General features: G+C 63.5%; 3 protein-coding genes across 12 annotated transcripts in view; 1 reads left to right on the forward strand and 2 right to left on the reverse strand.

Annotated features, from left to right (window-relative positions):
- Window positions 1–770: 770 nt before the first annotated feature.
- On the reverse strand, window positions 771–15437 carry TNNT3 (troponin T3, fast skeletal type). 3 transcript variants are annotated; one of them, XM_044378358.3, is made up of 11 exons: window positions 14217–14234; window positions 12808–12822; window positions 9915–9933; window positions 7257–7302; window positions 5528–5644; window positions 5351–5428; window positions 4998–5111; window positions 4795–4904; window positions 4532–4622; window positions 2639–2679; window positions 771–998 (listed from the first exon to the last, which is right to left on the reverse strand). In XM_044378358.3, the coding sequence occupies exons 5-11, from the start codon at window positions 5609–5611 to the stop codon at window positions 944–946; spliced, it is 573 nt and encodes a 190-aa protein (XP_044234293.2). In that variant the 5' UTR covers window positions 5612–5644; window positions 7257–7302; window positions 9915–9933; window positions 12808–12822; window positions 14217–14234; the 3' UTR covers window positions 771–943. The 3 variants fall into 3 exon arrangements, with proteins under 3 accessions (XP_044234293.2, XP_044234294.2, XP_057173059.1); XM_044378359.3 differs by lacking the exon at window positions 2639–2679 and adding an exon at window positions 3299–3339; XM_057317076.1 differs by adding an exon at window positions 15420–15437 and having other exon boundaries at window positions 771–4622.
- A 5457-nt stretch (window positions 15438–20894) lies between these two features.
- On the forward strand, window positions 20895–27293 carry PRR33 (proline rich 33). Its single transcript, XM_044378352.3, has 2 exons — window positions 20895–21018; window positions 24908–27293. The coding sequence occupies exon 2, from the start codon at window positions 24917–24919 to the stop codon at window positions 26243–26245; it is 1329 nt and encodes a 442-aa protein (XP_044234287.1). The 5' UTR covers window positions 20895–21018; window positions 24908–24916; the 3' UTR covers window positions 26246–27293.
- Window positions 23338–27507, reverse strand: part of LSP1 (lymphocyte specific protein 1) — a 39517-nt gene continuing 35347 nt past the window's right edge. For all 8 annotated transcript variants that reach the window (XM_026482908.4, XM_048216534.2, XM_026482906.4 and 5 more), the window contains exon 11: window positions 23338–23782. The gene's annotated coding sequence lies outside the window, so the exon portion shown is untranslated. The remainder of the gene's footprint in view (window positions 23783–27507) is intronic.

The following is a 27507-nucleotide window of genomic DNA, read 5'->3' on the forward strand; positions in this document are numbered from 1 at the left end:
GCTCTCTGGGGGCTCGCCCTTGTTGTTGGGGTCCCGCCACCCGTGGCAGACCCCAGGGTGCACTCCCTCTTTCCCTCCACTCTGCAGAGCCTCTCCGGAGGGGCGGCTCCGGACTCTGAAAGCTTCCTCCATGAATACTCCGCTGTGCAAGGCTCTACGTCTTCATCCAATTTTTGTGATTTATATTTTCCATAATTCTGTTTGGTCAGGATTTTCAAATTTATTACACAGTTGTGCACTGTGTTCTCTTATAATATAGAAAGAACGGTCTGTGTTTGCTGAGTCTGCTCTCTAGACACGTGCTTTCCTGCTCCTTTCCTCTGGGGGCGAAAGGCCCCTCAGGCTGTGTGCGCCCCCTTGTTCTGGACCCTGCTTCTGCCCCCACATTTCCGGGGGACGGGTGTAAGGTCTCCCAGTGTGTTCCCGCTCCCCTCCCCCAGGCTCTCCAAAGGCAAAGCTCTTCTAGCCCAAGCCGGCTTCAGAGCAGACTCGGCGGTGGGGGGCTGCTCACGGGGGGCAAAGACCCGGGCTGCGGTGGGGAACTGAGGGTCCCCGGGGCTTGCAGGGAAGTGGGGGCAGATGTGGAAGCCACTGGCAGAGCCGGGTGGGGAGTCCCAGACCCCATGGGGCCATGTGCCCTGACCCCTAAAGGGAGCTCCCAGTGTCCCTTGGGCCCCAATCTGTGCTTCTGTCCTCCCTGCCTGTCTGCTTGGCCCCCTCCTCCTGTCCGCGCCCCCAGCGCCCCTGTCCAAGAGCCAGCACACACTTGGTGGAGGGGAGTCTGCCAGCTTTATTCACAGACCCCGGGAGATGGGGGCGGCCAGGACAGAGACAAGGGGGGTGCTCGGGGCTGGGCCCTCCGCCCCCAGGCCTGGGGGCTGGATGCTGCCGCACGGGCTGCGCGGGCCGAGGGTCTCTGCCTCTGGGAACCTCTTCGGCTGCTTCACTTCCAGCGCCCTCCGACTTTGCCCTTGGCCGGGGCTCCGGCCTTCTTGCTACTGCAGATGGAAGCAAGTTGATCTTCAGCAGCTGGGTGTTTGGGCCCCCCGCCCAGCCCTTCTTCGGCCTCCCGCAGACCCGCCCATGACCGCTCTGACACCCTGACAGCTCTGCCCGCCCAGGCTGCGATCAGGGTGAAGTGCCCAGTCTGGCCTCGAAGCCCCGGGCACACATTCCAAGCACCGGTGACTCACCTGTACCTGGCCTGGCTGGGCCTGGGCGCCTTGTGCTGGGACAGTTAGTGTGGTTAGTGGAGGCACCAGCTAGCACAGGACACCCCCCAATCCCTGCCAGAAGCTTGGGCTCCTGGGCACCACCTCGGGCAGACCCCAGGCCTGCTAGGGAAGCCGTCTCTGCAGACGGCTCTCATCGTCCCAGTTCCTGTGGCTTGGACAGAGCCTCCTGGCTCATCGCCTCCTGGGGCAGGAGAGGCTCTGGACAGTCAGCAACCTCGGTCCCTGACTCTGGGCCGGCAAGCCAGGCCTGGTAGACGCAGGGCCTGGGAGGCCTCTGCCCCGGCCCTCCAGTCAGTTGTTAGAGCTGACAACAGAGGAGGGAGCTGGGTAAGAGGTCAGCACCCTGCAGGGTGGCCGTCCTTAGAGCCTTCCCTGTCTGTCTGAGGCCCTTTGCACACCAGGGAGCCAGGAGGGGGCTGGGTGCTGGGTCAGGGTGCCACGGGTGGGAACAGGGTGTGTGGGGACCAGAAGCCAACCCTTTGGGACGACTTCTGGCTGGAGAAGGCCATGCAGTTCCCAAGGCTGGCTTTGGGAGAAGCCCTGGCACCGGTGGCCGTGCCCATGGCCCATGTCCTGCAGGGGTCAGCCCAAGAACCCTTACACACATGCACACACACGGAAGGGCTCTCACAAGGCCCGCATCAGCCGCACCCAACAGAGCCCAGGGAGGAGGGGGTCACCTTCACAGGGCCCCCCCGGGGTGGAGGAGCCCAGCCCTGGGAGCGGCAAGGGGGCAGGGGCCAGTGGAGGAGGGAGGGAAACCCCCGTGGAAGCAGTCCCGGGGACACTGCACTGTGTGGGCTGGGAACCGGCTCAGCGGCCAGGCTGGGAGGCAGCAGCCCAGGGCAGGTGGCCACGGAGCACAGGCCCTCGGGGGCGAGCAACAGGCGGGCTTCTCCAGGCCTTGCCCAGCAGCTGTGCTCAGGGGTGCCGCAGACCCCGGGGTCACCTTACGGACAGAAGGTTCACGGTCCCGAGGAGCCAGAGGCTCCGCTGAGGCTGCAGGGAGACCCGTGACAAAGCCCGGGCTTCTGATGGCCCGTGCCAGCTCCCCTCTGAGGGGGCACTGTGCTGGGATGTCCAGGAGCCCCGTCTGCCTTTGCCGGGCTGCTGGGGAGGTGGCCCAGGACCACCATGTCCCCGGGGCCTACGGCTGACCCTCCCCACAGTCGGCCTCCTCCTAGGCTCTGGGGTGAGGAGGGAGCCGAAGGAGGCTGCAGGTCCGGGGGTGCAGGGCCCAGACGTGCGGACTCCCGCGGCCGCTGGTTAGGCTGGTTACTGCTCTGCTGGGGGTCGGCCGCCCCGGGACCGGCCGAAATCGCTGGGCCCAGGTTTGGGCGGCGGCGGCCAGCCCCGTGGGGCCACACGCCCGGCACAGAGCACCGGGCAGAAGGGCTACTCACTGCTTCTGGGCCTGATCGATGCGGCTCCTGAGGTTGGTGATCTGTGAACAACACAGGTGACTTACCTGGCAGGTCGGAGCGGGGCCAGGCCGGTTGCGGCCAGCGTGCCCTTCTTCAGCCGAGCCCCGCGGCCACGCCGGCACCGCTCACTCCCTTACTGTGTCCCGGCTCCGCCGGGCGAAGACACCGGCCCTTGGCCCTTGCGACTCTTGCCTCTGACTTACTTTTGGTGGCCCGCACTGCAGACCCGGGCCAAGACACACAGCAGCTCCGGAGCTGGCCACTTACCTGCGGGCTGCGGCTGGATGTGGGGCGGGGGCACGGGGAGGGAGGCGAGGTTGGCAGAGCCCCTGACTCTGGTAGCTACTGAGTGGCCAGCCCTACGGCCCACTGGCTCCTTCGCCCAACGGCTCCCTCCTCCTGACCGCCCGGAGGAGAGGCTCAGGGGAAGGCAAAGCCCTTCCCCCACCTGCCAGCAAGGGCAGCAGGTCAGCCTCCCAAGCCACGGCTGCAGGGGTGGGGAGGAGGTGGGGCGGGAGGCCAGCCTCCATCATCTCCGTGCCCGCCGCCGCCATCCGCAACGAACCGGCTTTGCCATGCGAGAGGCTCACCGTGCATCGCACACCACGAGCCTGGTCCGGGGGGACTCTGGCTACTTACAACTTGGCCAGCATCTCCACTCTGGCCCTCATGTTCATGATCTAGAAAGACCAAGACGGTTAGCGGGCTGGGCGGGTGGCTGAGGCTTCGGGGCCTTGCTGTGTGCTGGGCTAGCCTACACCCGGGCCCTCATGGCCCTTCCAGCCCCCCAGGGACCCACCGTGGGCCGTGCACACGTGTCAGAAGGCAGTGGGTCTCTGACTCAGCCCCATGGACCCAGAGTGGGGCTGTGTGCAGGGGACGCCTGCTTCTGCAAGACAACCCTCCCAGGGGACCATTGGGAGAGGGCAGGGCTGTCCCCAATCCTGGACGCTGTGGAAACTCAGGGAAGCGTGTGCTCCCGGGGGCAGCCCCAGGGCCGCTACGAGGGTGCTCTTCCGGGTGGAGGTGAGCAAACTGAGGCACAGAAGGACCAGGTGAATTGCCCCAGGGCACGGCTCCTGAGGAGTCAGGAGTCACCAGGCACTGGACACACTCTATCATAGTGGCCTGTAGAGACGGCCATGGGAGACGCCCCTCCGGGGTGAATTGTCTCCCACCAGGGACCCTGGAGGACACTGAGGCCGGGGACTGTGCCTCCGATGGGGAAGTTGGAGGTGTCTGGGTTTGCACGGAGCATGTTGGTTGCCAGGACGGCACCCTCTCCCCAGGGCCCGAAGGGCTTCCGAGGGGACGGTAACTGCACAGGACTGTTGTTCTGGTTGTGAGCCCCTCCCGGGCAACTCTGGGCAGCCACCCCCCAGATGGCTCAGTCCCAGACCCCTTTCCCAGCTGCCAGGCGGGGGCGTGAGACGCCCTTCTGCCTGCTCTGACCCGACAAGGTGACAGTTCGGGGACCGAGCCCGGGCCCCCGAGGGGCTTGGAGGAAGCAGATGTCTCTGGCGGGCACGGCTGGGACTGGCTTTGCAGAGAAGGCTGTGAGGGAGGCCACCCCTGTGCCCAAGAAACCTACTGCTACTGGGGTGGGCTTTCCGCAAGTCCCAGGCGACTCGGAAACTGGACCCCGAGGCCGCTGAGCCCTCTGCTCTCTCTTGTGGCCCTCGGAGCAGGGCCGATTGCCTGGGGCATGGAGGGGGGCTCAGAGGGCACCCCAGCCACAGTCTCCGGCAAGACAGTGGCCCCAACCAGGGTCCACAGGGATGGCCAGCCTGGGCTTCTCAGGGCGCAAGGCTGTGGGGACGCAGGGGGGCAGCTGAGCCCGTGGGGCCCGAACTGCAGAGTGTCTGCACTCACATCGTATTTCTGGCGCTTCAGCTTCTCCCCAAACTCGAACTTGTCGATCTCCAGTTGGTAGAGGGTCTCCCAGAGCTCCTTGGCCTTGTCCCTGGGAGAGTGGCAAAGGTGCGGCTTGGCTGGGTAAGCCCTGGGGCCCAGGCCACCCGCTGTCCCCCTCCAGCCGCCACGGAGAGCCAGCCCAGGTTCTCCCAGGAACCTCTGAGGCTGGCGGGCTTGGGATGCGCCAGCCGCTGCCCCAGGGCCGTGACACCCGGCCCTACCTCAGCTTGTCCTCGCCGAGGTGGTCAATGTTGAGCGGCTTGCGTCTCTCTGCCAGAACCTTCTTCTTCATCTCCCGGGCAGTCTGCTTCTTGCCTCTCTTCTGGTCGGCCTGAGGGGACAGGGCGGAGGGGCCTGGCCTCAGGAGGGAGCATCGCACGGCTCCCTGGCAGTGGCTGGGGTGCAGACGGAGGCCCGTGCTCACCTTGGCCAGGTAACTGCTGTAGTTGGCGCCCATGGAGGACAGGGCCTTCTTCTTCTTCAAGTCGTCCTCGGCTCTCCTCTTGGCATCCTCCTCCTCCCTCCGGGCTTTCTCTTCCTGCGGAGACCCCGTCCCCAAGGCCTCAGTGCTGGGCCGGGCCAGCTCTCCCCCCACCGGGCAGGCTTCAAGGCCCCACCCTGGGCTTAGCACTTTCTGCAAGTTCTGCGGGACATGGGCAACTTAGGTAGTATCTCCGGTCCCTGACGGCGTCAGGGGGACGCTCAGGAGGAGGACAAGGAAACTTTCTCTGGTCATAGGTTTGGGGTCTGCGGAGGGAGAGGGGCCCTGGGCCTCACCGCCAGTCTGTTCTGACGCTCCCTCTCCTTCTCAGCGCGGATTCTCTGCTGCTCAGCCCTCTCCGCACGGCGTTTCTCCTGCGGCCAGAGGAGCGGGTCGGCCCAGGCCCGCCGACCCCAGGGCCCCTCCCCAGGGCGCCTGGCACCCCCACCTCCACCTAGAACTGCCGTACTCACAATCCGCTCTTTGAGGGCAATCAGCTCCTCTTCCTCCTTCTTGCGCGCTTCAAAGTGGCTGTCGATGAGAGCCTGTAGCTCCATGAGGTCCTTGTTCTGGCGCTTCTTCTGGATGTCCTGCGGGCAGAAGAGGTCCCTTCTCTCAAACCTCATCCTGCCTGGCCCACCGTGTGGCAGGCGGTCCCTTCCTGTGCTCCAGCAGGGACGCCCTGGCTCCTCTGGCCACCATGAAAGCTGAGGGTGGCAAGGGACCTTTTGCCCTCACCATGTCCCCATGGCTGCTGCCCTCCTGGGGGCCAGAGGCTGCCTGATACCTTAGCTCCAGGGTAGTAATGGTACCCTCCCTGTGGGTGAGTCCAGGCCCTGCACAGCCCTGAGGTCATCAGCACCCTGGGATGGACTGGCTCTGACTTGGCTCTTTGGTCATCCCCAGAGATATTCTGCATGGGCCAGACAGAGAGGAAACTGGTGAATGAGGTAGTTTGTTAAATAGATGGATGGGTGGATGGGTGGATGATGAATGGTTGATGGATAGATGGGTGGGTGGATGGCTGGCTGGCTGGCTGGATGATGGATGGATGGATGATGGATGGATAGGTGGGTGGATGGATGGATGGATGGATGATGGATGGATGGATGATGGATGGATGGATGGATGATGGATGGATAGGTGGGTGGATGGATGGATGGATGGATGATGGATGGATATAGATGGATGGATGGATGGATGGATGGATGGATGGATGGATGATGGATGGATGATGGATGGATATAGATGGATGGGTGGATGGATGGATGGATGGATGATGGATGGATATAGATGGATGGATGGATGGATGGATGGATGGATGGATGGATGATGGATGGATGATGGATGGATATAGATGGATGGATGGATGGATGGATGGATGGATGATGGATGGATATAAATGGATGGATGGATGGATGGATGGATGGATGGATGATGGATGGATGATGGATGGATGGATGGATGATGGATGGATAGGTGGGTGGATGGATGGATGGATGGATGATGGATGGATATAGATGGATGGATGGATGGATGGATGGATGGATGGATGGATGATGGATGGATGGATGGATGATGGATGGATATAGATGGATGGATGGATGGATGGATGGATGGATGGATGGATGGATGATGGATGGATATAGATGGATGGATGGATGATGGATGGATGGATGGATGATGGATGGATAGGTGGGTGGATGGATGGATGGATGGATGATGGATGGATATAGATGATGGATGGATGGATGGATGGATGATGGATGGATATAGATGGATGGATGGATGATGGATGGATATGGATGGATATGGATGGATGGATGGATGGATGGATGATGGATGGATGGATGGATGATGGATGGATGGATGGATGATGAATGGATAGGTGGGTGGATGGATGATGGATGGATGATGGATGGATAGGTGGGTGGATGGATGAATGGATGGATGATGGATGGATAGGTGGGTGGATGGATGATGGATGGATGATGGATGGATGCATGGGTGGGAGAGGAGGGAAGACAGATGTCTGATATGTGGGAGTTTCCTCTGGTCCAGAAATAAATTAATTGCCTGCAACCAGAAAGTGCTAGCTCTGGCTGCTTGAGAGCAGATGACATTCATAGGTCTGGAGCCTGAAGGCTAGGGTTTGGAGGGCGGAGGCCATGTTGATCCGGGTCCCAGGTCCCATAAACTTACATCGAAGTCTACTTTCTCCCCTTCCGGGATCTTAGGAGCAGTGAGTCTGAAGAAGAGAGAGGCTCGTGAGCAGGGGCAGGTGGAGACCCTACCAGGGGACTGGCCCTCCTGCCCTCTCGCCCATGCACCCAGCTGAGGACACACTGCCTGACCTTTACTCTGGTCAGATGTATAATCCACCATCCCCAGAGTGGCCTGACCCCTTTGAGAACGTTTCAGTCTCTTGATGTCCCTCTGTTTTGGCAACATCTGGACATCGAAAGGGCTGCTTCACCCCCAGCCTGTCCAGGAAGGGCACTCTTGCTTTCTTTCTCAAACAAATAAAGAAATGCAGCTAGGGCAGGCCAGAGGCAGACTGGTTACTGCAGGCCCCCAAGGGGTGTTGGCCTCTGTGGTCAGGAATGGCTGTCATGACCCTTTGCAGGTCTCTGACCCCTCTTGAATCTTTCTTTCTGGGGAGCGAAAGGAAGGGGGCTGGGCAGAAAGCAGTTTGGGGAAGAAATGAGACCCCCGGATCCAGCCGGCTGTAACCTGCTGTCTGCCCCGGGCCTGGCCCCCGTACATTCCAGATGGAGCAAAGAGTTAAAACAACACGGTTTTTCAAAACAAGCCACAGAAGAACGAGGAACTGAGTATGGACCCAAATGCTGGAACGGGAGAGGCTTTCCTAAGCTCAGAAGCACCAGAAGTTCCCGGTAGGGGAAAGATAGCCAGACGACTCCACGCAAATGAAAAACTTATGTATGTGAAAAAAAAAAAAAAAGCAAAAATTGAAAGGGGAAAAAAAAAAACCCCAACCCAGACTAGAAAAATATTTTCAGCAAGCACAGAGAAGACTTATATCCTTGTGCAAGCCGATGGCTGAGAACACGTGGAGACGTCTCTGCCGTTAGATAAATGGGCAGGAGGCGCGTGCTGCCAAGTCTCGGGAAGAGAGGCGGCCAGTTAGCAAGCGCGCAGGACGGCGCTCCTGGAGCCATCGGAGGCGTGCGAACAAAAGCGGCCCTGAGAGGCCCCCCTCATCCATCAGTGTCCCCGGGCGCAGCAGCGGCGCGGGGCAGACCTGCTCACGTCCACGGCAGAGCCCGCGCTGGCACGGCCCCCATGGAAAGCAATTTGGCAGCGAACGTCAAAAGCCTGAAGACCGTTCATACTCTTTGACCCAGTAATTCCAGTTCTGGGAATGTGGCCTAGGGAAATAACCCGAAAGACGGAAAATGCTTTCCACCCAGCATTATTTATGATAGTAAAATATTGGGGAAAGCCTTAATGTCCCGCAGAAGAGGAACGGTTAGAAAACTTATGGTTTGTCCAAATGATGGAATATTATGTGGCCATTCAAAATATTTAAGAAGACTATGTAAAAACACGGAAAAATACTTATGAATAGTGCTAAATTTTAAAAAAGCAGAATTGAAGGTTGTATGGACAGTACGATGTTTGAAAAACAGCTCAGAGTTTAAATCTTTTTTTCCGAGCCCTACGCACGGAAAGAGGAGGAAGAAGCAGGGCTTTTATTCCCCCCCTGTGCCTTCCCGCAGTCTGGCTGGCGGGCCGGGAGAGTTATAGACGATTTTTTTTTCTTCATTGGACTTTTACGTATTTTCCAAATTTTCTTTAATGAGGTGTTTTATTTTCATAATGAAAACACAAACATTTTTTTAAAACTAGAAAATATCTGGGACCCAGCAGCGTTATTTAAAATTGCTGAAAAATAAAGTGCAGGGGATGGAAGCGTGCTGGCCGAGCCCCTGACACGCCGCGGTGCCCGCAGACCCCCGAGGGCGCCCCACGCGGGAGCACAGCCCGGACGCGCTGCTGGGTGTGCGCTGCAGGTCCGGCCCCGCAGGGCAGAGCGCAGGCGGGACATGGAGCGGGACCAGGCGGGTGAGCCACGCATCGCGGTCTTGAAAGTGCTCATCGGACACAGAAAAGTTAGAATCGTTGGTTTAAAAAACAAAATCTCTGAAATGCTCGCAAGTGGGTAAAACGAGGGAAAGACCCTCCAGCTGAGGGCGATGGCTCCCCAGAGGCCCCAGGGCAGGGAAAGATGGCAGGTCCCCTGGCGGCTCTGTTCTGAAGGGGCCGTGGGGACAAGACCCTCCCTCCACTGCTTCTCAGGGCTGCCTCTCCACCAGGGCCTGGGGGGACCCCACGGCAGGCCAGCAGTCGCGGGGTCCAGGGAGCCCAGGAGGGAGCTCCGCGGTGTCGCCCTCTCTCTGCCCCGTCTCCCCCAGCCCCCTGCCCCCCGTTCTTCCTGGGCCCCCTGCCTCCTCCTGCAGGGAGTCCTCCTTGCCCACACTGGACAGCCAGGACACAGACACACCCCCTGGACCCCCAGAGTTCATCTCTGCTCCTTGCTGGGGAAGAAGCACCCAGGTGAACTCCGCTCCCCACCTGTTGGGGGAGGGCACCAGCTGTCCCAAATATCCCATTTTCATCAGGGGCCTTCACCAGACACCTAGAGCTTTAAACACCAAATCAAGGAGCAAAGACGCGGCCACTTTCTTTCATGGGTTTGAGGTACATCCCCCACAGAGTGCAAATGCGCTGTCTTCCGTGGGACCCCAGTTTCCCAGGTGACCTTGGTCCTAGTCCTCCAGGCCTCCCCCTGCCCCCACCCCTCGGCGTCCGGCCCTGCCTGGGGACCACACTCACCTGGGTCTTGGCTTCTCCTCTGGCCACCACGGCGCCGGCATGGGGAGAAGGAAGAGAAACCCAGTGAGTGGGGTGTGAGGTGGCCTGCTCCTGCCCACAGGCCCCTGAGGGCGCCCCCACCTAGGGATTGGGGGCTCCTGCCTGGACGCCCACCTGCTTCTCCCTCTCCAGCTGAGCCTACCACCCATGCTCCTGTCCTGCCAGCAGTAAGAGAAGGTCCCTGTAGGGTCCCAGCAGGAGAGCTCAGGGTGCATGCACCAGGACGTGGCCCAGGAGGGGGAATGCGGGAGGAAGGAGGGATTGGGACCCAGAGCCACGGAGTCCTCAGGGGCCAGGCAGGGCAGGAGGAAGGAGGAAGGAAGGTGGTCTGATGGGAGGGGGCAGAAATAGGGGCTGAGGGGGGAGGGGAGGATGCAGCCCCGGTCCAGGCCCCTGGTCTGCTGGCCAGTCCTCACTGACCACCCCACTTCTGTGCGGGGCAGAAGCTGGGGAGTAGGGCGGCACGTGTCAGACCTGGGCCGCAGAGCCCCATGGAGGACGCCCTGCGGGACAGCCAGGCCCAACCCCAGGAAAAGAGAAGAGGAGGACAGACAGGTGGGCGAGGGTAGGTGGAGAACCAGTGGCTCCTCTCCATCTCAGAGTCTGTCCAGCACAGCCTGGAAGTGCTGAGGCCAGCAGACCCGCTGCCCTCACCTTCCTCGTCCTCCCTCTGCTCCTTCAGCGGGCAGACACGCACCACAGGAGAGGAGCCAGCGGGCTGCAGGGGCACAAGCGGTGGCCACGGGGTGTGGGCCATGGGGGCCGGCGCCAGCCGGGGCAGCACCTGGACCCCTCTTCCCTGGGTATGCCCTGGCCTGGACCCCGTCAGTGCCCTGCTGTGTGGGGACCAGGCGGAGGAGCTGGCTGCCTTGAGAGTTTCCACGGGGGGCTGCCAGAGCCCACCCTGGAAAGCGGAGACCCTCCCTAACGTTGCAGCCTTGGAGCTGGGGTGTGTGGTCCGTGGGGCCAGACTCCTGGGTTTCGGTGGGTAAGCCGGCAGGTCTGGAACAACCAGGGTGATGAAGGCCTTTGGTGCCTCAGGCCGTGGAAGCCTTGCTAGTCCCAGCCCAAAGCAAAGGGCCCAAGGTGAGCTCTCAGGTCGAGCCCCCCACAGCGGGCCGTGGGGCCCAGGCCGGATCGCTCCCCAGGGTGAAGGGATTCCTGACCTCCCTCGGGAACCTTAAGAGGCTTCTCTTCCTGAGGCTGGATGGGGCCCCCCAGCTCTCCCTCTGCTACCTCCTGGGGCCTGCTGTGTGGCCGTCCATGTGGGCCCCCAGGCCTGGGACGAGCTCCCACCTGTCTGCGTGGGCCTGGCTGCCCACAGGTGGAGCTGCTTCCTCTGATCACCCCCACCCCCAGGCTTCGGGGAGTTCCTGCCTGGCCGGGTCACAGCCTGGGGTCCGCACAGCCAAGCAGGGTCTTGCCCTCATCCCTCCGTCTCTGCTCCAGGCTCTCGGCCTAGCTGAACCCAAGGAGGCTTGGCTGAGAGCTTGTGTTTGCTCTCCTGCCCTCCCTCCTCTGCCCGTGGCAGCCCAGGCCGGGGGCTGGGGGGCCAGCTGCACGTGCACTCGGTGTGTCCCCCTTGTGCCCCCTCAGCTCTGGTTCCCCGGGAGCTTAGGAGCCCGCCACATGCCCACAGACAGCACCTCGGCCATTTAGCACCTGGGCTTGAAGTCACTCTCTCCCCGCATCTTGGGGGGGGGGGGCTGTGAACTTGGGGAAACGGAGCCAGAAAAGGGGGTGCTTTGGGAGAAGGAACCTGACGGAAGGGCAGAAGGAAGCCTTGGTGGGGCAGATGGGTGCCCCAGAGGTGTGCTCGCCTTCTCTAGGGGCCTAGCTGGAGCGGCCCCCGGGTGCAGGGGGGTTGTGGGGGCAGGCCGAGAGCTGGCAGGAGAGGAGCCGGGCAGCAGAGCTCCTACAACAGTGGCTAGCGGGGGGCAGCCTGGCACCCCCCTCTTGTCTGCCTGACTCTCGGCCTCGGGGTGGCTTCCAGGGTGCCTGCTGACCCTGTGTCCCTATAGGCCTTCAGTCCCCGGACGCCTCTACCTGCACAGCCGGGCGTCTGCCGCCCCACGCCGGGGCCAGCACGCCCCTTCATCGTGCAGGCGGCCTCTCTGGGGCCAGGGAAGGGAACACACTCTCAGGGTTGTGCTCACGGTTCAGCCCAGCCTGGAGGCCCCCGTGGCCCCACTGAGTGGAGGGGCCAAGGAGAGCTCCCTGACTCGGGCCCCTGACTCGAACCTGCGTCTCCCCGGCCTCCACCCAGGCACGGCCCACCCAGGGGCCTCCTCACACCGGGGTGTGTCTGGCTGTGGCCCAGGTGGTGGGTGGGATGCGGGACCTGACAGATTGCTCCTTTGCACGCAAGGCCCCTGGCTGTTCCAGGTCGCTTCCGTCCTGCCTCGGGCCTCAGCCTGACTTTCTGCTTCACCCCACTTGGCCCTCCACCCTCCCTTCAACCTCACCCCTCCTGACTCCCCCTCTCTGACGCGTTATCCGGGGCAGGGTGGAGGCGCCCGTCCTGCCTCTCCTCCTCTGCTCTTCTCCACCCGACCCTTTGTGGTCCAGAGGGTCCTAGTGGACCTCAGCACCCTCCTCCCAAGGCCAGCACCCTCTCGGACCATGTTCTCTGCACTCAGTCTCAGGGCTGGCCGCCCCCACCTTCCTGCTGGTGGCCCCGGAAGGGTCTCATCCCCACACCCCCAAATGGTGTGTGCTGGGGCGCCAGGAGGAAGCCTGCACCCAGGCCCAACCTTTCCCACCGTGTCCCCAGCCCATGGGAAGGTGGCGGGAGTCAGGCAGGGAGCGAGGGAGAGGGGAGGTGTGCAGGATGTGCACAGGGGCAGGGACGTACCTTCTTGGACCTCCTCTGCAGGAACAGCACCGTGGGGTGGGGGAGAGAGAAAATCAGCCGTGAGCCGAGGCAAAGGCTGAGGCAGGGGCGGCGAGAGGGGCAGAGGCAGCGGGGCCTGAGCGGGACCACACCGTGAGTAGGTTACACACCCCTCTTGCTCCTGCCGGGGCCTGGGCTCCCGCTCACACTCACACGCGGTCACTCGTGTGCACGGGCACCCACACGGGACTGAAGTCATGGCACATACCTGGTTCATGGACTTCATGGGGGAGGGAGGGCCACAGAACAAGAGGTCAAAGGAGGAAGGATCCGAGGTTAATGGAAACACCGGTCGACATTCGGGAGGGTCAGTGGTGGAAGACAAGGGGCAGGGAGCATGCGGGAAGCCAGTGAGACACGGTCAGTGTTGGTGGGCATCGCCGCCCCCAAATCCTGTCCCTGCCTCGCTGACCTGATGGGGAGCCAGGGTTCAAGGGTGGATCTGTGAGGGACACTGGGGTCCCCGCCTGTCCACCCCCAGCAGGGACTGGCAGGGGCTTATAGGCTCTGGCTGCAGCCTGGGAAGGGGGCGTAGGAGCCGGCAGGACAGGGCCCGCTGCCCAGGGAATCAGGCCCAGAGGGCACCCCACTTCCTGCCCCCACTGCCCTTCTTGTTCTGGCCTCCGAGGGCACACAGACGTGGGCACCAGCTTCAGCTGCTCTGACCACTGATCCAAGCACAGGCTCCCAACCCTCTCATTGTCCCCCTGGATCCCAAGGACTGGCCCCGGGGCAGGTCGGCGGGGGGGGATGGCTGGGGAATGTCCCTGCCGGGGCTGATGGGCTGTTCCTCCAGTACCCTGTGCTCACGAGCCCTCTGGCCTGGGGCCCTGACCTGCTCAAGGGGTCAGATTCGGCTGTGGGCTCTCAGTTCCCCATCCTGGGCCAGAGGCATAGCTTCAGGGCCACTGAGGCCAGGCCCGTCCAGCAGTCCTGCCACCGACCCGGTGTCCCTACGCTGGGGGCATGAGCCCCATCTGCAGCCCAGCCTGAGTCGGGGAGTGCCTAGCTCTTGGGGACCACCCCACTCTCGTCAAGCATTGGCCACGGTTAGTGGGTGATATTAGGGCCACATGTGGGAGTCCTTTGCTGGCTGGCACCGCACTGCCTCCCTGCCCCCCCCCCCCCCCCCCCCCCGCCGCGTGGGCTCCAGCCAGACTCTGGGCCCCACATGGGGACCAGAAGTCCTGTGTGTCCTCATACCTGGTTCATGGACTTCTGTAAATGGAGGGCACCGGGTGGCAGGCGGCGGGAGGAGAGAGGAGAGGTCAGACCAAGAGCACACTGCATGTCCTTGGGGGGGGGTCACACTGGGGGGCACAGAAGGACTGAGGGTACTTGTGGGGGCCGGGGTCCTGGACCCCGCTTACCTTCCTCCTGGGCCTCCTCTGAGGTGGGAGCAGCGGGAGCGGGAGGGAGAGAGGAAACAAGGACAGTCATTTAGGGGTGCCTCCGGGGTGGCGGGGAAGGAGGCCAGCCCCCAGGAGAAGGGGCAGCTGGCTCTCTGAGCTGGAGGTGGCGAGCCCCGGAGCCCTGGGCCTAAACCCTGCCTCTGTCCTGTGACCACCTCTGAGACCCCGGGGCTCTGGGCTCCTGCTCCCTCCTTGGGGCCTAGGCACCCCCGATGGGCCTTGGGACCCCGCCGCCTGCCTGCCAGCCCCAGCATGGTGGTGTCTTTGCAGGAGGCTCTAGCCAAGTCCTGCTCTGCGGGTGACGGAAGTGAGGACAGGGGATGAAATCCACTGTGGTAAGAAAAGCCCGGGAAGGTCTGGGCGGGTGATGTGGTCTCTGTGCATGTCCGAGGTGATGTGGACACTGACGGTCTTAGAGGGAACGGGGGCAGGGGACCCTTCCTGCCCACGGCTCCCAGGACCACGTAGCTCGCTCAGAAATGAGTCTTTCCACCTTTTCAGCACAAAAAGAAATGTTTTGCTCACGTTGTTAGGGTAGCCAAGTGTTTTCAAAATATTTTCAAAACATAGCACCCAGCGCGCCTCACAGCTGAGCCCTGCCTGGTGAGCGCCTGCCAGGGGTTTCCGAGGAGCTCCCACCCAGCCTTAAGAACCGCCTCTCCGCGTGGTTCCCAGGTGCGGCGGCGCCCCTGCACCCCTCACCTGCCCGGGCACGACCGGGAGGCTCCACAGCCGCCAGGCCGCGCGAGGGAGGGGTCTCTAGATGAGCCTGGGGTTATGGCCCCAAGGTGGGGAAGCGGAGAGACGTGGGGGCACAGAGACAGAGAGAGGAAGAGAGCAGCGGGGTCCACCCAACCCGGGCCTTGGTATTAGTGAGGGTGAGTCGTAAAGCACAGGTCAGCTCTGTCCACACGGCACTACCAGGGTGGGTATTAATGAACGATTAATGAGTGTGTGTCTATCAGCGGGTGAAGACGTGGGAGATCAGCGGTGACAGCAAGCGGTCATTAACGATGAGGAGGACAGGCAGTTAACCGACGAATGGGGTCCAGGAGCCCGAGAAGCCCAGTGGGGGTGAGGCCGTGTCCTGAGCAAAGCGGGGTGGCCTGGGTCAAGGTGGGGAGTGTGTGTGTGGGGGGCGTGCGGGGCCGCCAGGATTACCTTCTTCCTCGTACTGCTCTGCAAGGGGATAGAACACGGGAGCTGTGTTAGCAGGCGGCCCCGGGAGCCAGCTGCCCCACCCCAAACCACCGAGGATGGGGTCTAAGGGGCCTTGGGCTCTGGACACCTTTAGAATCCTGCTGGGGTGGGGGACGAGGTGCCTGCGTCTAGACACCCAGGTCCCCCTGGGAGAGTGTGGTGGGGCTGCCAGCCCTGGAGTTCCCAGCCCGGACGTGGCCCTGGACAGCTCTGCAGGGCAGGCTGGGCGTACAGGAGCTGGGTTCAGATGGGACCATGTCTCGGGATGTGTCCTGGGAAGAAGAGGGGGCCCCAGGTGCGGGGGTGGGAGTGGGGAGCCCGTGTTCAGAGGGGGTCGGTCTAGCGCCCACCACGGCCAACGTGGCAAAGCTTGGGCTTCCCACCAGGGGTTCCCAAGGAGAAGTGTGCTGTCAACGGTCGGACGGGCCTGTCCACGTGTCACTTGTCCACCGGGGGTGGATGCAGAGGGAGAATCGTTTGACACTTACCCTCGACCTGTTCACTGTTGGGGGCCAAGGGTGGGGGACGGGCAGGAAGAGAGAGAGAGAGAGAGAACGGGTAAGCTGGGCTTTCACTAAGTGTCTGCTAAGAGCCGCGGGTCCTCTGACCTCCGCACATAGCCCAGGTCCAGGGGGCCCACGCAGGGTGGGTGGCTGCTGGGACTGGTACTCACACTTCCTCGTCCGACATGGTGGTGGGGCTGTCTCTGTGGGGGAAGGAACAGGACCAGAGTCAGAACGGCCTTGGTCTAGAAGTGCTGGAAGGGGTGAGCGTTGGGCTCCTAGGGCTGGGGGTGTGAGGGGACATCCAAGGACAGGGTGGAGGCCAGCTCTCCGGCCTTGGGCGGGCCTCCTCCTCAGCCACCCCCCCCAGCCCTTCTCCCCAGACTCTGATCCCACCCCGCCCCCCTTCCTGGCCTGGCTCCAGCCTGGAGCTCGGAATCCCGGGGCCGGACGGGATGTTGGAAGGTCGTGGTGTCCACCCCCACCCAGGGCAGACATCCTCTCTGTAGCATTCCCCGAGGACGGTGCTTGTCCACGCTGCTTTGGACAGCAGACAAGTCCTGCTGGTGTGGCTCAAAACCCCCTTCTTGATGGTCTCTGCCTTTGGGCCGAGGTGGTTGGGGGGTTCCCTAGGAACCCCTAGATGACAGAGCCCCGCTTCCCCAGTGGGGTGTGCTGAACCTTCCTGGGTCTTCATGCCTCACCGTCCCCCTGACAGTCCCTCCTGGTGTGAGCCCAGAGCTCCCTTCCCCAACTGATGTTTTCCTGCGGGGACACAACAGTCTCCTACAGGGGTGCCCTGGGCGCCCCCCATAGCCCCTGTGCAGTCCTCTCTCCCAAAGTCACAAGGGTGCGTGAGCCATTCTCCTTGTCTCCCCCCACCCCCGCCCCCTCACAGAGCAGATTGGGCCCCGAGCTCCTGGGGCCGGGGTCTGGGCTGTTTCTCTGTGCGTCCCCCAGCCCGGGGCCCTGAGTGGGAACTGAGCGGACAGCCCCATCTGGCCGGCCCCCGTCAGCCTGCTTTCCCAGGCCCCGTGGACGCTCTTGAATTTGTCAACTTCTGCAGGGAAGCTCTCTGCCCGGGCCCGGCCGCACGTGTGCAGGTGTGGCCGGCACCAGGCCAGCACTCAGGGACCCTCGCTCCTTGAGCTGGCCACCACACACGCCGGAGGAGGCCCGGGGCCTGGGAACCCTCGGAGCAGCTGCATCCGAATGTTGGCCCGGGGCTTAAAACACAGAGTTCATGACAACAGATGGCAGCTTAGTGGGAGACAATCACTGCGGCCCCCGCCCCAGGGAGCTCCGCAGAAGAAAAACACAAGCTCGCCGTCTAAAGATGCGTGCACGTCCCATGCTAAGGTGTGAACAGCTTTCTGAAGCCCCCAGCAAGAAAGTTCGTATTCCCAGAGCAGTTTAAGCTCCATGCAAAATTAACCCACAGATCTCTGCTCCCCGCACCCCGGCCGAGACACGGCTCTTCCCTGAAAGAGGACTCTGCTGCCCCTCAAGTTAGAGCTTCCTGCCTGTGTGCAGCGGGGGCCTCAGCCTCCTGGTGGGCCCAGCACCACCCCCCAGCCACTCTCCAGGGTGGGCGGGTCAGCGAGGGCCTGGGCAGGGCCCTACACCTGTCAGCGGCCTCAAGAGGGGGAGGTGGTGGCCTGAGCCCAGGGCTGGTTATTTTTAAGAAGCCAGTGGCAGCTGAGGCGTCCAGAAAGAGGCACCAAAATTAGCCAAGACACATCTGCCCAGAAACCCAAGACGCGGGGAGGGGGGCTGTGAGGGCAGCCCCCGGCTCTGGTCCCCGCAGGTGTCCCAGGCCCGCCTGAGCTCCTGCATCTTGCTCTCCTGCCTTCTGGGCTGGAGTCCAAGGGGGCACCAGGCAGGGTGCCTGGAAGCCCCTTCCTTGTGCGTTGGGGCAGCAAGGCCTCACTGACCCGGGGGAAGCTGAGGCTTCTCCAGGATCCCGCCCCTCTGCCCAATGGAGTCCCAAAGACCACCCCACAGGGGGGCTCCGTCCCCCCAGCTCGCTGTCTGTCGGGGAGGGGCCAGGGTGGGGTGTGCCGGAGGGCAGGGGACAGCATTTTGACAGCTGGGAAGGAAGTCAGTTGTCCATTTCGTGCTCTGCCCTCAGCATGAGTGGGGGGGGGGGTGTAGAGTGAAAATAGCCCCTGAGGTCAGAGCTCCTTGGAGACACACAACCACCCTCCCTCCTTCCTGGGGGAGGGGAGCAAGATGGGGGGGGAGGCCCTGCCTGTGGGCCCCTGGCTGCGTCACCCCACACAGCCTCGGCCCCCATTCTACCCTGCAGGGTCTCCTTGCCCGGATACCCCCAAGATGGCCAAGAGCATGCAAGAGGAGCGGGGAGGGCAGGACAGCAAGGAGCATGGGGGGGACCTCTGGGGCACGTGCTCCTCCTCCGTGGGCAGATGTGGGATATGTCCAGAGCAGCGGGACAGATCCCAGGTCCCCACTCTGCCCCTGGCCTGGGCCTGTTCGCTCCTGTCCTTGACCTCTGGGAGCTGTCCCCGAGCCCCCCTCCCCCCCCCCCCGCCACCTCTCCTCATGGAACCGCTCCTGGGGTGAATTATACAAGACCCCTCGTGTTTGTCTCTACAAATGGCGGGGTTGGAGGCAATGACCGCTTGAGGCCAAGAGCCCCCAGCTTCCGAGGGGAGCTGGCCTCAGCCCCTGAGCTTACTGGAGCCCCACAGAAAGGCCCAAATGGCCCCAGGGGTGAGCCAGGACCTGCACCGGGCGGCCCTCAGAGCTGTGGGCAGTGGCCTTCCTGGGCTCTTCATCTCCACACCTGCACCTCCCCCAGCCCTGTGCCCTGCTTCCCTCCAGGGAGCCCCCACCTGCCTCCTCGGGCCTCCCCGGCTGCCGGGCTGTGGTTTGGAACGGCTTTCCCAACATCTCCCTCTATGCCAACACCCTTGGGACCCTGGGTGGCTCCATGGGTTCTCCAAGCTGCCATGCTCAGAGCGGAGACATGTGGAAACTTGGCGTCCTAGACCCTCAGCACCCCGGGACCCCAGATGTGCCTCGAATGTCAGGCCAGCCCTGCCCAGCCCTGGGCCATACCGACCTGTGGCTGAGTCTGGAGAGAAGGGCTGGAGCTCCCTGTGGACAGGACCGGCTCAGGCACTGCCCGCTCCGCTCACGTCCTCATGTTATAGTGACATTCGATCTTGCCTGGCAGCCCATTGGCCAGGGCCTGGGTGGCCAGGCGCGTGGGGCAGGCAGGAAGGGGCTGTGCCCATGCAGGCCCCTTACCAAGTATAGGAACAGCCGAGGAGGAGGCCTAAGGAGGTGAGGATGGGGGGACGTGTCTGGAGAAGGAGACAAGGAAGTGTCAGCTTCTATTTTTAACCCCCCTGCTCCCCCTCCCCCGGCCAGGGACATTCCTGACGGGCTGAGGAGGGCGGACAGGACGGACTGGGTGGCCCGGGGGGTGCAGCCCAAGGCGCTCCCTGGGCTGGTTGCTGTGGGGTCCCCAGCCTGGGACCCCGACTCCCCCAGCCCAGCCGCCCTCTGTCCGTGGTGTCTGGGGCACAAGTCCTTCGCCGCCGGTGCACCTGCCTCCACAGTCACTGCACGTGGCCCGAGGTCCCAGAGCCCCCAGGGAGTGGAGGGCTCTGCGGGTCCTCTGCCAGGAGTCTGTCACTTCAGAGCCCAGCTTAGTGACCAGGCCTGGGGCACACGAGACAAACAGGCCAGGGAAGTGCCAGCCCAAGCAGGATCTCGACGGCGGAGGGTCCACATTGCCCCCAGTGGCTGGCCCTCCCCAAGTCCAGGGCCGCACTTCTGCCATCTGCCCGGGAGCTGGGGCCTCCCCCCCCCGCCATGGCCGGGCTCTGTGTGCGGCTCACAGCTCGCTCTGCCCTGCGCCAGTGCAGCCCAGCCCTTCTGTCCACGGGACTCCAGGGGGCAGCATCTCGCCCGGGCCTCTGATGGTCCCCTTGCTTGACCCTCAGATTAGGGAGACCGAGACACGGAGAGGGGTCGGGGCCGCCGGGCACCTCCTTCCGGACCCAAGCACCGACAGTGGGGTCCGTGGGACAGCTTGGCCCAGGGCAACAGCTGGTGGGCCAGCACACGGGACAGGGGTGAGCCCTGGGAGACGCAGACGTCTGCCGTCTGGAGGCTTCGAGTCAGGGACGACAGCGTGACCAGCAGGAGACTCACACGCCCCAATCCCAGCTCCATGTGGCTCCATGCTGGCTCTGGGTCCTCCGAGGCTCCTGGAAGGCTTCCACTGGCACCTCGCTCAGTCCCTCCAGGTTGGAGATAAGGCCACCGGGACCCAAGACAGGAGAGGCACGCCCACAGCCACACACCGAGGGGACGCAGGGACCCTCCTGCCCACCGCCCTGAGGCCGGAGCTGCTAGGGATGGCCTTGCCCTCCTGTCTGAATGCTGTTCCCTCCACCTGTCCAGGTCTTCGGATGGGCAAGGGCTTGGAGGGCCACATGCTGCTGACCCTTGGCTGACTCCGCCCAGTGGGACCACCTGAGGCGTCCCTTCCAGGGAAGGCCCCCGAGTGGCTCCTGGGGGCCCATCGCGACTGCCTCCTCCCCACGTGGGCCTTCACAGGCTGGCTCTTCTAGCTCTGCTCTCAGAGACCCGAGGACACCCCCAACATAAACACACGGACAGATGTGGGCACACACGTGGGGACAGCACATTCAGAAACATCTGGCCTTGTCTGTAGGCCATGCTGGAGTTTGGCCCGGGAAGCCCCGTGCACACCCAGCCCTGCTCAGACGCGGGTGCCCAGCTCCCGGGAGCTGCCCCTGCAGACGGGCATGCCACGGGCCCTGCAGTGGCCCTGCTCGGCCAGCAGAGGAGGGTGGCTGCCCGCTCAGTGGCCTCGGCCTCTGGCAGGTGCTGTCCCGTGAACGGGCTGAGCCAGAGAGCAGGCGCTGAGGTCAGGAATCCCACAGGTTTTATTTTGGGTGTCCGTGACCTCCTCCTCGGGGCAGCAGGCCCGTGGTCGGCGGGACAGTATTGAGCCGGCACTGCTGGACAGGCCGCAGGCCTCTGAGAGCCTTCGGCAGGTAATCCACACCCCGGGTCCACCTGGCCTGGCCCTGCTGGGATGGGAGGAGAGGGGCAGGGCCAGAGCCTGCCCTGGGGGCCGGAAGGGGTCTGGGGACCTGGGGCAGAGGCAGGAGATAGGGGTGGCCCAGCCCTGGTTGGGGTGGAGGACTGATCTCAACCCCAGAAAGGGGTTGGCTTTGGGGGACCTCAGGGACAGCTCAGCCCAGGGACGGTGGGGGGTGGGCTTCTGAAGCCAGCAAAGCTGAGTGAGGCCACAGACCAGGGAGGAAGCTGTGAGAGGGAGAGGAAGCCCCCCAAACATCGTGGCCCCAGCTCTTCAGGGGTGACCCTAGGTTTGGGGGAGGAAGAGTGGGGGCCCCTCAGGCTGGGTCCTGGTCCCAATTTGCATGGACGGGGTTGGTGGGGCCCAAGGGACCTTGAGCGGGTCCTGGGCGCCCACGCTGGTGCCAGCCCCACGGGCTTGGGCTCTGCCAGGCCCCAGATAGAAGCTGCTGATGCAGCACTGCAGGGACAACCCTTCCCCCACCCTGAGCACCTGCCATCACACACGCCGCAGGCGCCTCTGCACCGTTGGGAGATGGCTGGTTTGCTCCTGCGTGTGGGGCTGGCGTCCGGTGCCGGGGGCAGGGGACAGTGGGGTGGACGGGGCTCGCAGGCAGGCAGGACAGCCGGTGGAGGGCCCTAAGCATCCCCAGCCAGGTACCCCTCGGGCAGTGGCCCTTCCGATCCTCTGGACCCTTGGGGGCACAGGCCCTGACCCGAAGGCTCTGAGAGGTGGGGGCTTGACATCACGGCAACAGCGGGGTCAGCGGTACTCAGAGGAATCAAACCCTGGGTCCTCATCCCCGAGGCTGGGCCGGGGTGCCGAGCATCCTGAAAGGGTCCTGGTGGGTCAGGGCAGCATGGCTGGATGCCTGCCTGGCACCGTCCACCCCACCCACCTCACATCCCACCGTGCCATCCACTCTGGTCCCAGCTCGGCACCCAGCCATGGACCTTGCGTGGCCACCCCTGCTGCTGCCCTTGGCGGACGTCCCATCCAGCTGGGCGGGAAGGGAGAGAGGTGTGTCCCTGCGAGGTGCTCCCCAGCGGGCAGAGCATGGCCCTGGATGCAGTCTCCGAGGTGGGCCGTGGGTGAGAGGAGATAGCTTGGCTTCATGGAGTTTTACCACGCCTGACTTGTCCACGTATACTCCATACTTGGGGAGGCAGGCAGATTGTGACGTTCAGAGCAGAGCCAGGCTAGACCTCCAGAGGTCCAGCAGTCCTGCTCTTCAAAGGGGTTCCCCAGACCATGAAGGCAGCTGGGCCCAGGGCTCGGGAGCATGGCCCTCAGCGTGTCTCCCCCTTCACTCTGGTCTGCTCTGTCACTCACCCACACATTTGTTCCCATACATCCATTCTCATATTCACTAGCTTCCTTCCTCCCTCCCACTGTCCATCCGACCAGTGTCCAGCTATCCACCAGCACACCTACCCAGCCACCCAGCCACCCACTGTCCATGCCACACACACTGATCCGACTGCCTCTCCACCTCTTCTCCCATCTACTGCCCTCACAATGATTTTCCTGTCCATCTACCTTCTGTACATCCACCCACATACCCATCCATCTATTCTTTACCTACCTGTCCATCCATTACCCAAGATTCATCCACCCATCTTTCTATTTATACATCAGTCCACCTACCCATCCATCCATTCACCCATCCATCTACCCACCACTCCCATCTATCATCCCTCCACCATCTACTCACCCACCCCTCCACCCATCCATCCATCTGTCCACCCACCCATCATCCATCATCCATCCACCCATCCATCCCTCCACCCATTCTTCCTTCCATCCATCCATCTGTCCACCCACCCATCCCTTCACCCCTTCACCCATCATCCACCGTCTACATCTGTCCATCCACCAAATCTTCACTGAGCATCTCCCAAGTGCTAGGATGGGGGATAACCCCAAGGTGGGTGATGTTTTCAGGGGGGCCACAGTCTAGGGGCAAAGACCAGAAATGCACACTCTTTCAAGTGCCATAAATTTTAATCAGGTCAGTCAAGAGGGGAAGCATCACAGGTGTTCTGGAAGAGGAGGACTGGACCTCACCCATCATGTGCAGCCCGACTTAAGTCACCACATACCTCCAGTCCCAGAGTCTAACACTGCGGAAGGCCATGGGACAAGACAGAGGGTCTGAATCTGGAGGCCAGAAGCCTGGATGCTACCACCGTCCAGGGTGGGCGGGGAGGACTTTCCAACTGGGCTGGCACTGCTCCCTGGAGCTCCCCAATTAGTGAACAGAGAGCGAGCGTTTGGAACACACACGGAGCTTTATTGCACTAGAAGGAGGAGGCTGCAAGCAGGGTTGGGGCGGTGCTGCAGGGCCTGAGAACGTGCTGCAGGAGTCGCTGTCTCTTGACCCGGAGGTCCCCCAGAAGGTGCTCTCTCTCTGCCCAGCCTGGGCCTTGCTCGGGAACCCTCGGCCTCTGCAGGGGTGGCCCCTTGGGTCAATCACCAGTGATCATCTCTTTCCCGTCCCCGCCATGAGAGGCAGAGTGGGGGTCAGAGAGTGAGAGGGGGGAGAGGTCAGGGGGTGGAGGAACAGAGAGGTGGGACTGAGCTGGGTGAGAGAGGGGTGCGGGCAGACCAAGCGGCCATGGCAGCGGCTCCGTGGCAGGGCCAGGGTGAGCGTCAGGCTGGACTCTCCCCCTTGAGCGTGGAGGTTGCTGCCAGAGGCACCTGTCGTCTCAGGTGAGCTGAAACACAGGCAGGGGTGGAAGCATGAGGCTGTGGTCTGGGGCGGGGCTTGCTGTCCTGCCCTCTATGCCTCCAGCCTGTCTCCAACGGCTACCACCCTGACCCTACTTAGACTCCCCCCTCCCTCCGGGGGCAGCCCCCCTGTTCTAGCCGCCGAAACCCTGTGTCTACTTCTACTTTGGGAGCTCGCTTTCCCGACACTGGGCCCTGGGGCCCTGGGCCTTTGCGGGACCCAAGGTGGAGGGAGCTCTGCCCATCGCCTGCTTGCCCGCTAGCCTGGCAGCCCCGGAGCCAGACCCAGTGTTCCCGCGGTTCCTGGGGTCCTGGGCCCCCAGAAGCAGGCACAGCCAAGAACGAGCCCCGGGCAGACCCCTCGCCGCCCCGCCAGCAGATCCGCTCCTGCCTGACAGAGCTAGTCCCCATGGGGCGGCAGCTCCAGGCCTCCTTCCTCCCACAAACCGGCCAGCCCCTGGCTTGGCCCAGACGCCATTTGTCAACGTCCTTGCAAGCACGTGGCGCCCAGAAACCAGGGCGGGCGGCTTGGCCAGGACCACCCCAGCCAGGATGTCTGCGGGAATATCCCATTTAGCGTAGCTCAGCGAAAATTGCTCCCACCTCCCGGCCAATCTACCTCTGATGATGCAGCCTCAGCTTTCCTGAGCCTCTGGCCGCCACCCTCACGGCTGGCTCACAGTGGACGAGCCTGTGGTCGGACTGGCGGCGGCGCGGCGCCCCTCACGCGTCTGCGGGCAGGCGCTCTTCCTGCCCTGGCGGGCCGCCGGCCCAGCGCGTGCCTCCCCCTTGGAGCTCTCCCGCGGGTCTCACAGCCCAGGCCGTGCACCCGGGTGGCATCCTCGTTCGTCACCCAGCGAGTGACTCGGCCTCTTTGGGCTCCTTGCTAAGCCAGCCGGCGGTGGAGCTGCCCCGCAGAGCTGCCGACGCAGACAGGTTTGCTAGGGATGCACCCGGCAGGTGCCGAGTGCTTAGGAAGCAGGCTTCTGAAGGTCAGGCGGTGACTCCTCGGCCTCAGGGCCTCCCACATCATGGGGGAACCACGTGCCCCTCGCGGGAGGGGTGCTGGCAGTGAGGAGGGCTAACCTGGTGGCTGTCCCTCTCCTCCCCAGGGTGCAACGATGCTCATCGTGGCTGGCCTCTGCCCCCAGGGGCCCTCTGGACCCCCACCGCCCCTGCTGCCCAAGCCAGGGAAGGACAACGCGCGTCTGCAGAAACTTCTGAGGAAGGCCGCCCGGAAGAAGATGACCGGGGGCGGGCCCCCTGTGCCGCTGGGGGCTTTCCGCACCTCCCTGTCCCCCGTGAGCGAGGCCAGCCACGACCAGGAACTCACAGCCCTGCACCCCGCGGAGGCCCCACGTCCCTCGGAGGCCCCACGTCCCACGGAGGCCGCGCGCCCCGTGGCCGCCCTGCTCCGCTCCCCCCGCAGCTCCGTCACCCAGCACGTGGCGTCACCTCTGCAGAAGACTGCATTCCCCTTCAGCTTCACCCAGCACAGGAGCCTCGCCACTCACTTCAAGGCCACAGGGCCCCAGCTCGCGACCCCGGCCCCAGACCCCGCCCGGTCCCCCAGTGGCTCCACACAGGTCTCAGCCCCCACAGCGGGGGTCGCCCACGTCAGCCAGGTGCACATTCGGCTAGTGCCATCCCCACAGGCCAGGACCCCTGAGCCCCGGCAGACGGCCCCAGATGGGGGGCCCGGGGGGCAGGACCGAGACACAGCCCCGTGCCCTCCTGGGGCCCAGACCCTAGTCCCCGCAGCCCACATCCGCCCACTGCCCACTGAGGCCCAGGCTGCCAGTCCCTGGCCTGAGGTGCCCCCAGGCTCTGAGGTCTCGGTGCCCAGAGAGGCCCCCACCTACTGCTCACCGGGACCCTCACCTCACGGGCCAACCTCTGAGGGCCCTGAAGCGAAGCACTTGGAGGCGCCCCCTGTGTCTGGCCCCGCCACGGAGGCTGAGCTGGTCTCCAGACCCTGTGGGGCCTCATCCCCTGGCCCACTGTCAGGCCTGCACCCATGCCCTGTCCCCAAAGTCGCGCACAAGCCCCAGCTCAGTGGCTGGACGCGCCTGAAGAAGCAGCTGATGGAGGAGGCGGAAGTGTCCCCATTCCCGGGGCCAGAGCAGACCCCAGAGCGCGGGGAGCAGGAGGGGACGGCCCCCGCGGGCCCAGTGCCCCGACCCCCAGCCTCCCGGGTCTCCAGGTTGTGGGACGCAGTGCTGTATCGCATGTCGGTGGCCAAGTCCCAGAGCAGCCCGGCCGGGGCCAGGGATGGAACTTGTACCCTGGCTGGCCTGGGCCGCCTGCCCTTCCTGTGCAGGCCGCGATTCAATGCCCGGAAGCTGCAGGAGGCGGCCACCCGGCCCCCGCCCATGGTCCACTCCGTCCTGGACCTGAACCCCAAGCCCAAGAACTTCAACCGGACGGCAGCCGGCTGGAGGCTCCAGTGAAGGCCGTGGTGGCACCAGGGCCCAGGACCGTAGTGTGGACGGAAGAGGGACAGGGGGTCCAGCTGGGAAGCCATGGCCGCTGAAGAGGACACCAGGGCTGGACGGATGCTGGGCGGCCAGGAGGGGGCAGTCGGGGGGAGGCAGCATGAAGGGCTGCAATGGAGGTGGGAGGAGGCTGGGGGCAGGTGGGGGCAGGAGGTGGAGGAGGCCAGATTCCAGAGCGGGGTCTGCACTGGGGTAGAATGTGGGGTCTGACAGGGTAAAGGCTTGCGTGAGAAGAAAGGCACACACCACAGCTATGAGAGGGGAAGATGAGCTGACCTCGCACGGCCAGCCCTCGGCTTGGGACCTGGGGCAAAGAGGTACAGGGGTACGCCCGGGGCTCCTGAGGGGCTGCAGGCAGGAAGGGGGGCCTCTGAGCATGACATGAGCTGTGAGGCTCGACAGGGTGGGGAGGATTCTGGGGCTGGGCTCTGCAATGCCCCCGCCTGCCGTGAAAGACTGGGGACAGATTTAGTTTGCTGTGAGAGTGGGACTGCTCAGGGTGACTCGGCTGTCAGTCAGCACCAGTAGCTACACCAGTGGTTTGACTGACATTTCGGGGAGCTGGACCCCAGGTCCTGTCCCTTCTGTTGCCCACCTCAGAGTCCCTTGCCTAGGGGGCAAAGCTTGAGGGGGCCTCACAGCTAGGAGATAGGGGGAGGGTCTCGCCATCAGTCAGGACCCATCTTCAGTGGCCAGGTGATGAGGATGTCCTCAGTCCTGGGGCAGGACAGCAGCCCAGTGGGGCAGGTGAGGCAGTGAAGGGGACCCCAGGTTGCATGCAGCTTTGGGGTCCGCAGTCTGCAGCCAGCTGGGGTCTGACTAGGGCAAGGGTCGGGGCTCTGAAGGGGTCAGCAGCAACAGGAGAGGGACATTGGGGCACCTGGGAGCAGGACGCAGGAGGGAAGAAGCAGCCAGTAGGCGGCCAGCTGGGTCACCCAGGGCATAATGGGTGCTATAAATGGATCCTGGGACCCAGGCCACTAATAAAGTGTGTCGAACCACAGCAGCGGACCATGTTTCTTCACTGTGATGGGCAGGGAGGTGGAAACTGGAGTGGACCCCCACTGGAAGAGCAAGACCAAGACCCGGACCCGAGCTCCCAGGACTCCCTCCTGTCCACTTCCTCTGATGCAAGCCCTGCAGTAGCCAGAATGAGCTCACCCGCCTCCCAGAGGGAGGTTGGAGCTGCCCTGTGGAGTAGAGCCGTATAAAGCTGA

This window comes from Ursus arctos, unplaced genomic scaffold, assembly GCF_023065955.2.
Source record: "Ursus arctos isolate Adak ecotype North America unplaced genomic scaffold, UrsArc2.0 scaffold_23, whole genome shotgun sequence".
Classification (NCBI taxonomy): domain Eukaryota; kingdom Metazoa; phylum Chordata; class Mammalia; order Carnivora; family Ursidae; genus Ursus; species Ursus arctos.

Bases quoted from the DNA above. Each gene is read 5' to 3' on its own strand.
- TNNT3 (XM_057317076.1), bottom strand. From the start codon at position 5,611: ATGGAGCTACAGGCTCTCATCGACAGCCACTTTGAAGCGCGCAAGAAG. The intron at 5,429-5,527 runs GTGAGTACGGCA...CTCTGGCCGCAG, and splicing joins TTGCCCTCAAAGAGCGGATT to GAGAAACGCCGTGCGGAGAG. The intron at 4,905-4,997 runs GTGAGCACGGGC...CTGTCCCCTCAG, and splicing joins ACAGCAGTTACCTGGCCAAG to GCCGACCAGAAGAGAGGCAA.
- PRR33 (XM_044378352.3), top strand. From the start codon at position 24,917: ATGCTCATCGTGGCTGGCCTCTGCCCCCAGGGGCCCTCTGGACCCCCA.